Genomic DNA, 15963 nt, shown 5'->3' with positions numbered 1-15963 from the left:
AACAGAGATGGTAGATGATTTTGACTTGGGGTATTGTATGTTGTGTTTGATTGCGACTGAATCAAAGAAACAAGAAAGATGAAATTGTGTGAACGTTTAATTCAGGACAATATACGTTATTTGTATTTTTGACCAAAATATGACATTTTACACAGATCGAGACAGCCAGTGTTCCTCCGAGACCGCTCTGGCGGTCGAGGTGAACGACTGTCGAGATCTGTGGTGTAAAATGTCATATTTTGGTCAAAAATACAAATAACATTTATGTTTCGATCGATTCTGTTTAGAATTCCTTTAAGTTTTTATGATTGAACGCACACAAACATGCACTATTTTGTAGTCTCGGTTGGCCGCCTAAATATGAAGTTTTGTCGGCCTCTGACGTCACATGGCTCAAAGAAGGGAAATCCAATGTTCAATCGATACATAACAAAACATTCACAAGAACCTCGACCTGACGGCCTTTAAAACGGACAAACAAGAGACACGACAGACACAAATAATGAATGGTGCTGTGACTTATTTTAGAATGTCCACAAGATGGCCGTAGAAATGACGAGACAGTAACGCCGAAAGATACCAATGACGTATCATTGAAAGAATGACATGTATCCATATTGTAAATATATATATATATATATATATATATATATATAAATCAAGGAAAAGAAAAGCCAAACAAAGAATGTCAAGTGGCAGCCCAAATTTTCGACCTGTTGCCATGTATGTATATCATTAGCTGGGATAAATTCCTTTCATCATTATGTGTCTGTGGGTACGCTTTAATGACCACCACCTCAACGAACAAGCGAATGTATTGCGTTGTCTGTGAATGCACGTGCCAGGAACCCATGGCCACCCTTAGAAACAAACAACAAGCCAGACGACAACCCAGCGCACTGACTGACATCTCTTTTAACGTATCAGGTCAATTAAACATTGAGCAGCTTGCGACAAAAAGACTTGGTAAAGCAAACCCTCTTTGTTCACCTGGGTCCCGGGCATATGGTCTCCATCTATTACTCAAGGCAAGGCAATGACTTGTGCGATATCCTTGTTGTTGGAGATTCAGTGTTGGCAACTGTATATATAAACAGTTGTAACAGCTTAGCTGCGCCAACACTTGGGGTTACCATTTTCACGTGAAAATTGTGGTGATCAAGTATTCTGTGTACTTCACAGCGATAATTATAACCGACTGTGTTAATGACTAGTTTTCAGTTTTGGACACGGAGATCTCTGCACAGTTGACAGAGCTGCAGCAGTCATAGTTACCATGGAAACCCACGTGCTCTTCTTGCTGACCTTGACCTTAGCCGCCCTGAAGTGCCACAAGTGTGCAGTGTACACGATGCGGCGTGACCTCAAACTGACCTTGAACGTGTTGACCTCTGTGACCTTCAAGCAGCATGGGAACAACGTGGGGCGCTGTATCACGAGCTGCAAACAGAACGCGGCGTGCTGCAGCGTCAACGTGCACTGGGACGGTGTGACGTCATCCGTGACGTGTGAGTTGCTGTCGTCATACCTGCATGAGGTGGAACAGAGACACCTGCTGCCTGCCCCGGGCTGGGTCTTCGTCCAGGAAGGTGAGGGGGAAAGAATGTCGGGCTGTCTCTTGATTTAGCCCCTGGATGTGACGTCACTTGGAAAACAGAATATGTTTTTGCCCAATGTTGGGAATTCATCCCCATGTCGGTTAACTTAAATAAGAGTGAACATTTTGAGATTAGAGCAGGGCTCCCCATAGCGCGCGTCCCTGCGTCCTATACGCACTAGAAGCCGAAAACACGTTCTAGAAATATATGGAGGGGGACCCTGGACGCACTAGATTTTTAAAGAGCGTGTCCTAGGATGCACTAAATATCCTTTATTGTGGGTGCCATTTTCAGACTGCAATCGACACTTCGCAATACACTATGACTATATGTGACCACAATGTTTTATAAGTACACTGGGACTTTTCGGCTGTTGGACCCTTGGGACCCTCTAAAATACTGCAGTGGGGGTCCATTGACCCTCTACAATTAACAAGTCGCGTAAGGCGAAATTAGTACATTTAGTCAAGCTGTAGAACTCACAGAATGAAACTGAACGCACTGTCTTTTTTTTACAATGACCGTAGTCCGCCGCTTGTGCAAAACGGAGTGAAACTGACGAGCCTGTTTCGCGCGGTAGTGGTTTCGCTGTGCTGCATATCACGCTTTTCTGTGCCTCTCTTCGTTTTAATTTTCTGAGCGTGTTTTTAATCCAAACATATCATATCTATATGTTTTTGGAATCAGGAACCGACAAGGAATAAGATGAAATTGTTTTTAAATCGATTTGTGAAATTTAGTTTTGATCATAATTTTCATGTTTTTAATTTTCAGAGATTGTTTTTAATCCAAATATAACATCTTTCTTTATTTGGTGTTTAACGTCGTTTTCAACCGTTCAAGGTTATATAGCGACGGAGGGAAGGGGGGGAGATGGGATAGAGCCACTTGTCAATTGTTTCTTTGTTCACAAAAGCACTAATCAAACATTTGCTCCAGGGGCTTGCAACGTAGTACAATATATTACCTTACTGGGAGAATGCAAGTTTCCAGTACAAAGGACTGAACATTTCTTACATACTGCTTGACTAACATCTTTACAAACATTGACTATATTCTATACAAGAAACACTTAACAAGGGTAAAAGGAGAAACAAAATCCGTTAGTCGCCTCTTACGACATGCTGGGGAGCATCGGGTAAATTCTTTCTCGTCCCAACCAATATGGGACTCCCCCTAACCCACGGGGGGCAAATATAACATAATGTATATGTTTTTGGAATCAGAAAATGACGAAAAATAAGATGAAATTGTTTTTGGATCGTTTAATAAAAAATTAATTTTAATAACATGTTTCCGATTTTTAATGACCAAACTCACTCATTAGTTTTGAAGCCACCAAGCTGAAATGCAATACCAAACCCTGGCCTTCGTCGAAGATTGCTTTGCCAAAATTTCAATCAATTTAATTGAAAAATGAGAGTGTGACAGTGCCGCCTCCACTTTTACAAAAAGCCGGATATGACGTCATCAAAGGTATTTATCGAAAAAATGAAAAAAACATCCGGGGATATCATACCCAGGAACTCTCATGTCAAATTTAATAAAGATCGGTCCAGTAGTTTAGTCTGAATCGCTCTACACACACACACACACACACACACACACACACACACACACACACCACGACCCTTAAAACATTTAGTCAAAACTTGACTAAATGTAACAAGTCGCGTAAGGCGAAATTACTACATTTAGTCAAGCTGTGGAACTCACAGAATGAAACTGAACGCACTGCATTTTTTCACAATGACCGTAGTCCGCCGCTAGTGCAAAAGGCAGTGAAAGTGACGAGCCTGTTCAGCGCGGTAGCGTTTGCGTTGTGCTGCATAGCACGCTTTACTGTACCTCTCTTCGTTTTAACTTTCTGAGCGTGTTTTTAATCCAAACATATCATATCTATATGTTTTTGGAATCAGGAACCGACAAGGAATAAGATGAAATTGTTTTTAAAACGATTTCGGAAATTTAATTTTAATCATAATTTTTATATTTTTAATTTTCAGAGCTTGTTTTTAATCCGAATATAACATATGTATATGTTTTTGGAATCAGAACATGATGAAGAATAAAATAAAAGTAATTTTGGATCGTTTTATAACAAAATAATTTTAATTACAATTTTCAGATTTTTAATGACCAAAGTCAAATTAATTTTTAAGCCTCCATGCTGAAATGCAATACCGAAGTCCGGCCTTCGTCGAAGATTGTTTGGCCAAAATTTCAATCAATTTGATTGAAAAATGTGGGTGTGACAGTGCCGCCTCAACTTTTACAAAAAGCCGGATATGACGTCATCAAAGACATTTATCGAAAAAAAGAAAACATCTGGGGATATTATACCCAGGAACTCTCATGTAAAATTTCATAAAGATCGGTCCAGTAGTTGAGTCTGAATCGCTCTACACACACACACACACAGACAGACAGACAGACAGACAGACACACAGACAGACACACACACACACACACACACGCACACACACACACACACACACACACACACACACACACACATACACCACGACCCTCGTCTCGATTCCCCCCTCTATGTTAAAACATTTAGTCAAAACTTGACTAAATGTAAAAAGTGGGGGTCCCGGGACGCACTAGGAGGGGCGTCCGTGGGGAGCCCTGCAGAGAGATTAAGTGCACAGTGTTAGTTTTAGTGCTGTGAGCATCATCCCTCGTCTCCGATTATCATGATCGTATTTCGATACTTTGACGAGACAAACCCAATGCTGGTGTGTCGAAGAAGACAGCCACAGCGGGCTTGTTCGAATCAAAGTATCACACCATATCTTCAACGTATTACCAATACCTGTCCCAATATAGACCAGTTGGTCTAAGAGGACGTTAAACCCTAATAGTCAGTCTCTGTGAGTAACTTAAGGAAAATCTATGTATCATTACGCTTACCATAACGAAACCAACAACGGCGTCTTGGCCCGTGCGTTCAGTTTCACTTTCGTTAACGAAATGGGAGGGAAGACAACTGTTGCAATAATTTGAAAGAGTATCGTCCCATGTCTAGAGTCTTCAGTTGGACATAGATGTGTATTCCCCAGTACACATCTATGAGTTGGAAAAGAAGAAAAGTCATACACGGAGCAGACGACACAGCCAAAAACAAGAACAAAAGAAACGATTATTGCAATGTTGTTTTTATTGATAAATCGTAATGTTTCTTTGATACATTTGAACCAGTCAAGTGTTGAATAGGGGCATTCAGAACGTTCAACGTGTACAGAATCTTCAGAAAGTTGAATGCCCTAGAAGAAAAGTATCTTTCTCTGTCTACAAATTCACTCAATCCGATTAATTTCTTTGGCTGAGAATTTAGTGCATCAAACCTGGAATAAATCACACATGAAATTGACATTTGTAGCATTAAGATGTTCATGAACATACCAAGTATAAAGAATTGTGTGAATAAACAAGCGTTGGCTGAGTTTTTACATAAAATTTAGGGCTCGTTATTTCTGTCGATTTCTTTCTGTCTTTATTTGGTGTTTAACGTCGTTTTCAACCACGAAGGTTATATCGCGACGGGGAAAGGAGGAGATGGGATAGAGCCACTTGTCAATTGTTTCTTGTTCACAAAAGCACTAATCAAAAATTTGCTCCAGGGGCTTGCAACGTAGTACAATATATTACCTTACTGGGAGAATGCAAGTTTCCAGTACAAAAACATTTCTTACATACTGCTTGACTAAAATCTTTACAAACATTGACTATATTCTATACAAAAAACACTTAACAAAGGTAAAAGGAGAAACAGAATCCGTTAGTCGCCTCTTACGACATGCTGGGGAGCATCGGGTAAATTCTTCCCCCTAACCCGCGGGGGGTTTCTGTCGATTTAACCACCGCTCGTTAGCAGAATGATTCTAAGGAAGCAAACGTAAACTGTGACCCCTAACCTTTGAACTGCGCACAAAACCCTGACGTCACCTATTGATTCTGAGTGGGGACGAACCTCCCACGGGTCTAAATTAGGACAACACTTGTGTACGGTGTCGGCCCAGTTTCTGCATCAAACAACCAGCGTAAATCAGCACTGGGCACAATCTAAAGTTAACCGACCCACAGGCTGTCATACAAAAAACACACAATTAGATTACCTATTGGTTCCATAATTAAGCGAACACGATGATGAGAGTTAACCGTGTACGGGAGTATGATGAGAGTTAACCGTGTACGGGAGTATGATGAGAGTTAACCGTGTACGGGAGTATGATGAGAGTTAACCGTGTACGGGAGTATGATGCAGAAGGGAAATCCATTCTAGCACACCAGCCTAACTCACAGACGAAAAGCGGTCGAACACGGGTCACTAGAGGGGAGGGATGAGGTACGAGAGATGCCGGGAGGGAGGGTTCGCGGTGATGTATGGTTTGTTGACGCCCGGCTTGATGTAGGCCTAATAACTATCCGCGGACATGCCACGTGACTATGAAAAGTGAGGTACTGTCCTCCGAAGAACAGACGATTTCTGTCCTATAGATAATACAACTATTGAAGAGCAAGTTTTGATGGTTCGTTAACGAGAGGGGGGGGGGGGGAAATGCCCACAGGATGAGAGGTGACGGGGTGGTTTATCTGCTATGATATTTTATTCAGTGGCACAAAATATGGGTACACATTATTAAAATGATCGTTCTAACGAAGAGTTCCCCCCACTGACCACCGCGTGCTATGTACCGACAGACCCAGTGTACACAGAGGGGGGCTGGGCGCTGGCGTTCCGTGCGACCTCTGCCATTGGTCAGTCTGTGTGGGACACGTGGCATCACGACGGTCGCCATGACGACACTAATGAGATGCAGGCCTGTCTACTTCCGGTCAGCTCTGCTGCGTGCACCGCTCACTTCCGGAGCTACGTCATGGACCGCTGGACCAACATTGACCAGGTGATCTGCGAAACACACACAAACACGGGCACACACGCAGTATTTATTTTCTTTTCTTATCATGATATCTCCCCAAGGAACATGCATGTGGTGGGATCTGTTTTGACTGAAATGATAAAACTCTATTCTTATTGTTTTTTGAGAGAACAACAGAATGCTAAAAACCCTTAACTGTCACAGAAACGTCAGTTCTGTTCCATATATCATGGAAATAAAACTGTTTGTGACAATCAACCCCCCCCCCCCTCCCCCTCCTTAACTTTTTTGAGCTTTTTCTTTAAGATCTTGAAAAAATAAAGAAAAGCCTTGTAAAGAATTAACCTTCAATGTTGGTCCACCTCTGCCCTTATTTATAGGCCTACGTCGGTGCGCGGCAAATGTAGCTCTAGTTTCTTATGCTGGCAACGCTAAATTTAGCTCTCCGTGTCTCCTTGAGACGGATGTTCGGCTTTAAGATCGCATACTGTGGTCACTTTAACATGGACTTCAATTGTGATGTTGTTCAGGTGCGGATAAGACTGTATAGGACTGACTCCGTGGTGGCGGAAATGACGTTTGATGGTCAGGGCAGCACACGGATTTCTTGGTTGGATATTTCACGTCTTCTGACGTCATCATGGACTGACATGACGTCATCCAGCCCACACAATTGTTTCTCCTTAACGGGGTAAATTGACGTGTGTGTGTGTGTGTGTGTGTGTGTGTGTGTGTGTGTGTGTGTGTGTGTGTGTGTATGTGTGTGTGTGTGTGTGTATGTGTATGTGTGTGTGTGTGTGTGTGTATGTGTGTGTGTGTGTGTGTATGTGTGTGTGCGGTGTGTGTGTGTGTATGTGTGTGTGTGTGTGTGTGTGTGTGTGTGTGTGTGAGTGTGTGTGTGTGTGTATGTGTGTGTGTGTGTGTGTGTGTATGTGTGTGTGTGTGTGTGTGTGTGTATGTGTAAACCCGCGCAAAATTAATGGGTTCACACACTTGTTGTTTCTCAGAATAAGTGGGTTCACCAAAAAAAGTGAGATACCGTTTCGTGAAACCATTTTTTACGATACAATATGGGTCTTAATGCTCAGAAACGGCGCCAAAATGAACATTTCAGTCCTAACCCAAACGTCACTTTTTGTGGCCAACGTGTGGGAACACTTCACACACGAATCTATGGCAATCCGTTTGTAAAGAAATTACGTTTTTTCGTGTTGATCTAAATAATGAATTATTTAACTAAATAAAAAACGCTGGCGCTGGACCCGAGTATTCTTCAGACTGGCTCGCTCCCCCAGTATGAAAGTTTTTGTCTTGTGCACGTGGATTAAAAAAAAAAAAAAAAAAATTTTTTTTTAATTTATTTTACACAATTAAAACAATTATTAGAGTAAAATAAAACATTAAAACGTTCATAATAAACAATAGTAAACAAGAATTAAAAAAAAAAAAATAGACCGCCCATGCCGGGAATCGAACCCGGATCACTTGGATTTAAAAAAAAAAAATTAAAAAAAAAAATTCTTTATTTATTTTACACAATTAAACAAATTATTAGAGTAAAATAAAACATTAAAACGTTCATAATAAACAATAGTAAACAAGAATTTAAAAAAAAAATAAAAAAATAGACCGCCCATGCCGGGAATCGAACCCGGGTCACTTTGGCCATAGACGAATCGCTTTCCAACCGGATCACTTGGATTTAAAAAAAAAAAAAAATTTTATTTTTATTTATTTTACACAATTAAACAAATTATTAGAGTAAAATAAAACATTAAAACGTTCATAATAAACAATAGTAAACAAGAATTTAAAAATAATTTTAAAAAAATAGACCGCCCATGCCGGGAATCGAACCCGGATCACTTTGGTCACTGTGTGTCCCTGTCGCTCTCTCTCGTGCTCTCTTGTCTCTCTTTCAGTCTCACCGAGACCAATATTGCAGTTTCTTTGCCGAGACCAAATCCCCGCACCCGCTGGCTGGCTTAAAAATCATGCTTTTCTCGTCACTGGGTGATGTGTTTCGCTGTTCTATCAGCTCAATGGCTGGCTGTCGCTCCGATGGAATTCGTCCAACCGTCAAGAACTTTTGTGGGTTTTTTGGCATTTAGGTCCCAGGTAACATTATGAAGTTTTAATACGATCAATCGGACCTATTATCAAGTTAGTGTATCAACTTTTGAACGAACTGCGCCCAGTAGTTTCCCAGCAATAAGCTGTTAAGTCGAGACAGACCGACACACAATTAAAGTCTGTTGGACCCTAGTACTGCGTACTCGGGGATAATGCATTATATAGCTAAATAATGCTATAGTATAGAATGCATTCTATACCATAGAATGCATTATATACTATAGAATGCATTATATACTAAATAATGCATTATTTACTTAAATAATGAATTGTTTAGTAAATAAAAGATTTATTTAATTACAACAATCACATTTTTTACTTTTGTGTAAATAATGAATTATTTAGCTAAATAATGCATTATTTAGCTATATAATGCATTATTTAGTTAAATAATTCATTATTTAGATCAACACGAAAAAACGTAATTTCTTTACTAACGGATTGCCATACGAATCTGTGTGACTTGGTCGATGACGTAAAACGGTAATCTCTCACACTTGGCAAGAGAGAAGCTAACCTCCGGATGTACTTGTCGAAGTCTCGTCGCAAGTTATCGTAATCAATATGTTAAATTCTCCCGTTAGGGTCACCACCATAAGCTTGAGCTTGTTGATGATCCGTAACATGTATCATGTTCAAATACATATGAATTGTTGAAAAAACACTGTTTAAACCAACCTCCGGATGACTTCCGTTTTCTATGGACAACATGTCAGCAAATAGCGATAAGTTTAAAAAAAAAATCTCATTTGCTTAGTACAAAATAATGTATTTCAAGACGTTGATATTGTACCATGTGTGAGTGAAATCTGTTCATAGATAAACCCATTTGTCATCATTTTCACGAGTTTTCATTCACAAACACCTGGGAAATAAATCTCATGTTCCCCCTGCAATAAATCGAGGTGGTGAATGGGTTTGACTTTCAGATGAAACGTGGATTGTCAAAGTAAAAGCCAATCAGGCTGATTGTTTGATGTGTGGAACCATCGCGGCTTTGGATTTGTGTTTCATTCACTCTCAAAGACCCAATCAATGTTGATAACTACCGCGGCGACTCATGGTCAATTTGCAACTTATCTCTGTAATCGCAAAATCCACAACGAAAAGTCATAAACACTTAAAAAAAAAATATATGCTCAACACTTACTGAACTCACACGTATGATCGCAGCTCTGTACATTTTCAGACTGGAAGAAAAGCGTCAACAAGCTACGTTTGACGTCACATATACAAGGTTGACGTGTTATCTCGAGCTTCACTGTGACGAATGATGCTTTGTGGCCCGGAGTTGGATTCTAAAAATTCGTCTCCCTGTGGGTTATTGTGCATTTTGTTGCACAACCAAAATGATGACAAAAACGATGTTTGGTGGCTTGTCGTCAGACCAGCATTTTGGAGGGCCCCAAAGGGTTTAAAATCGTGATCGTGATTGGCGTTTGTTGACCTTTCTGTGACCGTGATTGCCGAAATTTCAATTTCTGTGATCGTGATGGGACTTTGCCCGTGATCCGTGATGACAAAAAAAATCAAGTCTCGTGATCGTGATCGTCATTTGTTTTCGTGATCGTGATGGGCATTATTTCAAAGCATTTTATTTTCAACGTACATTTTTCACAGCTGTATCACTCTATGAGCCTTTATTCGTCAAGGTGTTTGTGATCGTGAAAACAAAAATCAAGGTAACTGTGATCGTGAAAGCTAAAATTTCCCTTCCCGTGATCGTGATGATACCCCCCCTTTGGGGCCCTCATTTTGTTGTTGGTCCTCGGGGAGCATATATCGCCTTTTGCCTCATATTTATCAACCGCGGCCTTCGGCCTTGGTCGATAAAGATGAAACAAATGACGATATGGTCCCCTTGGACCAACAAAAAAGCTGGTCTGTCAACAAGCCACCTAACATCTTATATTGTCCCCTTGATGAGTCCATTCCTTGAGAAAAACATAGCAGAGACAAGTGTCGCATGTACTCACTGGATTATTAAGAAGCCTTTCACAAAGATTTATCTCAAAGTATTTAGTGAAAGTGTTGAAACCCGTTTGTTGAAAGTTTGATCAGGAACCCACTTTGACGGTTGTAGGGGAAGGGCTCCTAATATGGACCGGCTCCTAATATGGACCACCTCCTGTTCTGACAAACTAACGGCGCTAGAGCGCTCAAAACAGTTTTATTCGCTGTATTCACCCTCTCTGAATAACTTGCACATGTCAAAACAGTTGCAGAAACACAAACCTCAAAACCGTTAGGCATTTTCTCTTTTTTTTCACTTTTGGCAGCGTTCACTCTAAATTTGCCGCCTAAAACGGACTCGTTTCTGTCCACAACCAATGCTTTAATCACACAAAAATTGCTATATATGGCAGCTAAGTCCGTATTTGTTACATTTTAGCAGTGTTGACCCCGAGTTTCTACTGCAAACAAACAATAATAGCAACATTTCAAAGTATGTGCGAGTCCCCTAATATGGACCACCTTCAACAAATCGAAGAAAATAAAAGCTAAAGGCTATTTTCATCAATTCATTAAGAAGCTTGCTGGAAATAACCTATAACTAGCCCTCGAGATTTAAAAAAAATATAACAAAAAGTCTTCTTTTCGTGGAAGTTGATAATTTCACTTATTTTCACTCTGTTTTTGATAAACTTCTTTGGTTTCCTGGCGTGCTTCAAATAATGCTCTGATCAACCCAAAACAGATCAATCTAAAGCATATTTTAATTAGTCTGACTTGTACACTAAGTTGTATAATGTTATTTTGAAGTATAGTGTGCTTTTTACGGTGATTCGTGAAGGCCGCTTCACTGGTCCATATTAGGCGCCCAGGCTCCTAATATGGACCATTTGTGATTTTTTCTGTATTTAATTTTTGCTAAATGTCTATCAAAGCTATTTCACTCTAATTAGGCCTAACGGTTAACCTAAGAGAGAAGGACTACCAAACACAAAATAAAACTTCTTCGCAAGAAAACAAGCTAGTTATCAGCATGAAACAAAAAGTGGTCCATATTAGGAGCCCTTCCCCAACACGAATGTGTGTGTGTGTGTGTGTGTGTGTGTGTGTGTGTGTGTGTGTGTGTGTGTGTGTGTGTGTGTGAGTGTGTGTGTGTTAACGATCAGAAATGCTTCTATAGATGCCAGTGACTCTACTTGAAGCCTATCATATTTCAGGATGGAAATTATAAGATTATGTTCTCTGCCTTTTCTGATACGGGTGCTTGACTTTCAGCCTGGACTGGGTGTACCGGCGTTTCTACCTGAGCAAGTTCGAGGCGGGGTGTGAGAATGACACCGGGTGGCTGACCGTGGCAGACACACACCCCACACCCTCCGTGTATGGTCAGTGTCCGTGGGACTACAGCCAGCCGCTGCCCGCTCTCCTCTACTCCCCTCTGTCCACTGCGGTCAGGTGGCAGTGGGAAGCTGCTGTTGGTCAGTGTGTCTGTTGAATACAGATTATTGTATTGCCCAAGCTTAGGCATTTGCCTTGACATTGCGGTTAAGAGGCACACGAATTGTGACCCCGCACCACCAAATCAGTCAGATTTTTGAAGGTATTAAGATTATTACATTTCCAAAAACTACAATCTTTGCTGATTATTTTGATACCAGAATGATTGTAACTCAAAAATTGTAGAAGGTATGGCGGTTTGGAGTCAACACCTCCATCGTGAGCCTTTCTGAGAAAACAAACCAGAAGTTTGTGTACACTACTCCCACATTTTCTAATTAGCAACATGGTCTTAGAATTACCCAATCTTCTTGATTTTTTGCCAAAAGTTTGGGGAGGCATCTCTGCACATTTTAATCCATAAGTGTAATGATGTGTTGATTTTAAGTGATCGTGCATTCCCCCCTCCCCCCACCCCACCCTCCAAAAAACCCAACAACAACATACAGGAGCGAACGTCACACAATGGCTAAAAAGTATCCAATACTTTGAATTTGACATATAATGTGGTTAGAAATGGCTACAAATGTATATATATATCAAAGTCCCTTGCAAGTATTGTTGATATCCTTTGCCCCCCCCCCTCCCCCCCGGGTGTGTCATACACACACGGAATGCTATGACGGCAGCCCGCAAAAGGCCAAGCGCAGCCGGTTCTGTACATATGCGATACTAGATGAATACCCGCTTCGCCGGGTACGGCTTCGCCGGGAAGAAGTCGAGCCGAATACCCGCACGAAGGAAGGGAGATAAACGCGCAAAACACTGGAGAAGATAAGGAAGAGTAATACCCGGCTTCGCCGGGACAGTGACCTTCTAAAAATAGTAACGGGAATATGGATTGAGCGTTGTCGACAGTGACCTTCTAAAAATAGTAACGGGAATATGGATTGACGCCAAAACGAAGGAAGGGAGATAAACGCAAAACACTGTACTGGAGAAGATAAGGAAGAGTTACTGGGAATGGATCTGGGAAGATGAACAGAAAAACCAAAATCGGTTCAGCGCTGCGCGCTGAGAGCACGTGTTGAAAATTCTCATCGACCAGGTTGTGTCCGGGGTCTACCTGAATATGCCCACCAAATTTGAAGCAGATCCATCGAGAACTTTGGCCGTGCATCGCGCACAAATACACAGACACAAGTCGTATATATATATAGATGTAGGGGTTCTGCAAGGGTTAAGGGTATTTCTGTTTGCTCAAAGATGGGTCGATTTGGGCGTGTTTATTACCATAATTGATAACTATAATTAACTATAATTAATTATTTCACCCACTTACAATCACCTTTGATTAAAAAAACCGATACCAAACGATAGATAAATGTTTGAAGACTTCATTGCACACCAAATCTCAATTTCACCCAGGTTGACCCCCTGGACTGTTATTCGTGTGTAGCTCAGCTGTGCGGGTTGCGAGTTAAAGACACAGCATCTGTTGAATACATACACGAAAGTGATCAAAACATTCTCTCTTACCGTCTGTCGCAAGCACACAGACACAGACACAGACACCCTCACACACACACACACACACACACACACACACACATATGCGCACGCACGCCGCACATCATGTGTTTAGCATTACTACGTTGCCAGGTTTGATATCGTCACGTCACGTAGCATGCTTGTTTACGTATGATTGTATTTATTGTTCGAAAGTCTGACTTCTGCTGTGGATGATAAGAGAACATGGATTGTTATAGAAGAAAGTCAACGACTAAATGTTTCAGACCGGTAACTTCATTTCAACATTGCATACAATAGACGATGCATGGGGAAAGGAAAGTTTGCTGATTATGGGCTAAACATTGGAAAGACCGTCTGCTAGAATGCAGCTTCTTGAATTGTGCAAGGTTTGTTGCCTGTTAAAGAACTGGATTCTACACGGAAATGGATTTCATGTACTGTAAGAAAAAAAGAAGACTGAGTGCAAATTGCATTGTCTGTCGACCAGTCACAGAAGCAAACCTGGCCAGGCATGTGTGTGCTTCATACACGTCGAAGAAACCGGAAACATGCGTCTTTGTTATTGCGAATATGAAAAGGATATTCGCCAACTTCCGTGAAAATATGGCCCGATGATCGGAATAGGGCTGTCTGAGCCTATCCAATCACAACCCCCCGAATTTCCCCACGTGTCTACCTGAATAGCAATAATGATACTCCCATAAACACTGTGTGTGTGTGTGTGTGTGTGTGTGTGTGTGTGTGTGTGTGTGTGTGTGTGTGTATGTGTGTGTGCGTGTCGTGTGCGAGTATGAGTGTGTGTGTGTGTGTGTGTGTGTGTGTGTGTGCAAGCATATCAATCTCGTGTAGTCCATCACTGCAGTGTGTGTTTCAGCGGACTTCATGGTAGTCCATGTCACTTTCCTGGACTGACCGTCTGATGGGTCGACACTGACTGACTTCCATGACGTCACTGCGAGAGGGAGAATGCCACGTCACTTCCTGGCCTGTAAGTCTAACTGACCACCATGACGTCACGACGGGAGGGGCAAGCCAAGATGACGTGCAGCATGATGTGTCATCATCGCCTGCCCTCCATGTAAACACAAACAGTGCTGTACACGACTTCAAGAACACATACAACCCATGCTCCCTGAATTGAAAGCGTGCAAGTTCAGGACGGACTCGCCAAGGTTATGACAAGAGGCACGGGACACACTGACAACAGTACAAAGCAGTCCAATCGGATCTAATGAATGTGACAGTGACATTCACCATATCCATCATTTGCATCAAAGCCTACCCTTTTAAATCTGCTTGGGTTTGTTTGTGAAGCATTATGACATTCAGTGACGTCATTGATCAGTAGACCAGTAACAAAGCAACTCTACGGGAAGGACCTGATGTGAAGTGGCCGTGGGGGTGGGGGCCGGGTGGGGGGGGGGGGGGGGGGATGTGGACATGTGACGTGTATAATTTTGGCAAACGTGTGACGTAAAAGCTCGATTTGTTGACGGGTGACGTCATAGCTACACGTCTTGACTACACGTGGTGCATCTGTTCTGCGCGAACTTAGAATCCGGTTTCATTCTAGAATGGACCGGGTCCAGGTTGGAATTCTAACCCTGCGCAAAAACAGGGGTGCCATTCTAGAATGAAACCCTTGTTGCTGGTCCATTCTAGAATCAGCCGTGCGCAAGGTTGGAATTTGGGTCCAAGTTGGAATAGTCATTTCAGTTAGACTATCACACAACCAAAGCCACAAATGTGGATTTTCTGTTTGTTTTTGTTTTTTGTGTGTTTGGTTGGGTTTTTTTTCTCGGGTTTTTTACACTTTACTCAAAGACATCGTGAATTGGGATTGTGATGTTCTGAAAGTGATTACGATTTTGAGAGACACTCAGCACTGATCGCTACGAACGGAAATTTCCGGACTGACAGTGTTTTGCCGATCTCGCTTGTAACTTTTAATCTTATTCATATACATGAAGTTGGTCTTCTGAATTGTGAAGATATAATGTCAACTTTTTTTTTAAACCTGTGACAACAGCTCTATAACTCACTCTGTCCTTCTGTTGGTCTGTCTGTCGGTTAGTCGGTCTGACCGTCTGTCTGTCTGTCTGTCAAACAAAATTGTAAAAAAACCGTGCGGACATTTCCGAGAGGGAGACAGCGCTGACATTGCAAGCGGCCGCAACCGGCTCTCATCACAAAAACAACTGCCCTGCAAACAATACCGCCCTGGTAGTCCCCCTTGCTATGGTCTGCCTTTGTTTATTGCGTACTCAGGAGTGTCAACTTTCTTGACATGACATGACATCGCAAGATCGCCAAAGGATTTTTTTCAGGGGTAGACAAATCAGCCCCATTTTATCAAAGGGAAGGTGCAGGTGGAGATAATTCAAGGGAAGACAACTCTGTCTTACCTACAAACATTACGG

The 15963-nt window shown here is 41.7% G+C and overlaps 1 protein-coding gene across 1 annotated transcript; it reads left to right on the top strand.

The window, feature by feature from the left end:
- The first annotated feature begins 1178 nt into the window (after positions 1-1178).
- LOC138963608 (uncharacterized) lies at positions 1179-14927 on the top strand. Its single transcript, XM_070335458.1, has 5 exons — positions 1179-1589; positions 6309-6511; positions 7018-7178; positions 11849-12051; positions 14418-14927. Exons 1-5 carry the CDS (start codon positions 1277-1279, stop codon positions 14453-14455), a joined length of 918 nt encoding a protein of 305 aa, XP_070191559.1. The 5' UTR covers positions 1179-1276; the 3' UTR covers positions 14456-14927.
- The last annotated feature ends 1036 nt before the right edge of the window (positions 14928-15963 follow it).

The sequence above is a fragment of the Littorina saxatilis genome, linkage group LG4, assembly GCF_037325665.1.
Source record: "Littorina saxatilis isolate snail1 linkage group LG4, US_GU_Lsax_2.0, whole genome shotgun sequence".
NCBI classification, from domain to species: domain Eukaryota; kingdom Metazoa; phylum Mollusca; class Gastropoda; order Littorinimorpha; family Littorinidae; genus Littorina; species Littorina saxatilis.
Note: the sequence above shows the minus strand (reverse complement) of the source record. Positions and strands in the feature narration are given on the sequence as shown.

What these genes read in the sequence shown, in the direction of transcription:
- LOC138963608 (XM_070335458.1), top strand. Translation starts at nt 1,277, where the DNA reads ATGGAAACCCACGTGCTCTTCTTGCTGACCTTGACCTTAGCCGCCCTG. An exon ending in GCTGGACCAACATTGACCAG is followed by an intron (nt 6,512 to 7,017) that starts GTGATCTGCGAA and finishes GATGTTGTTCAG; the next exon opens with GTGCGGATAAGACTGTATAG. An exon ending in AATTGTTTCTCCTTAACGGG is followed by an intron (nt 7,179 to 11,848) that starts GTAAATTGACGT and finishes CTTGACTTTCAG; the next exon opens with CCTGGACTGGGTGTACCGGC.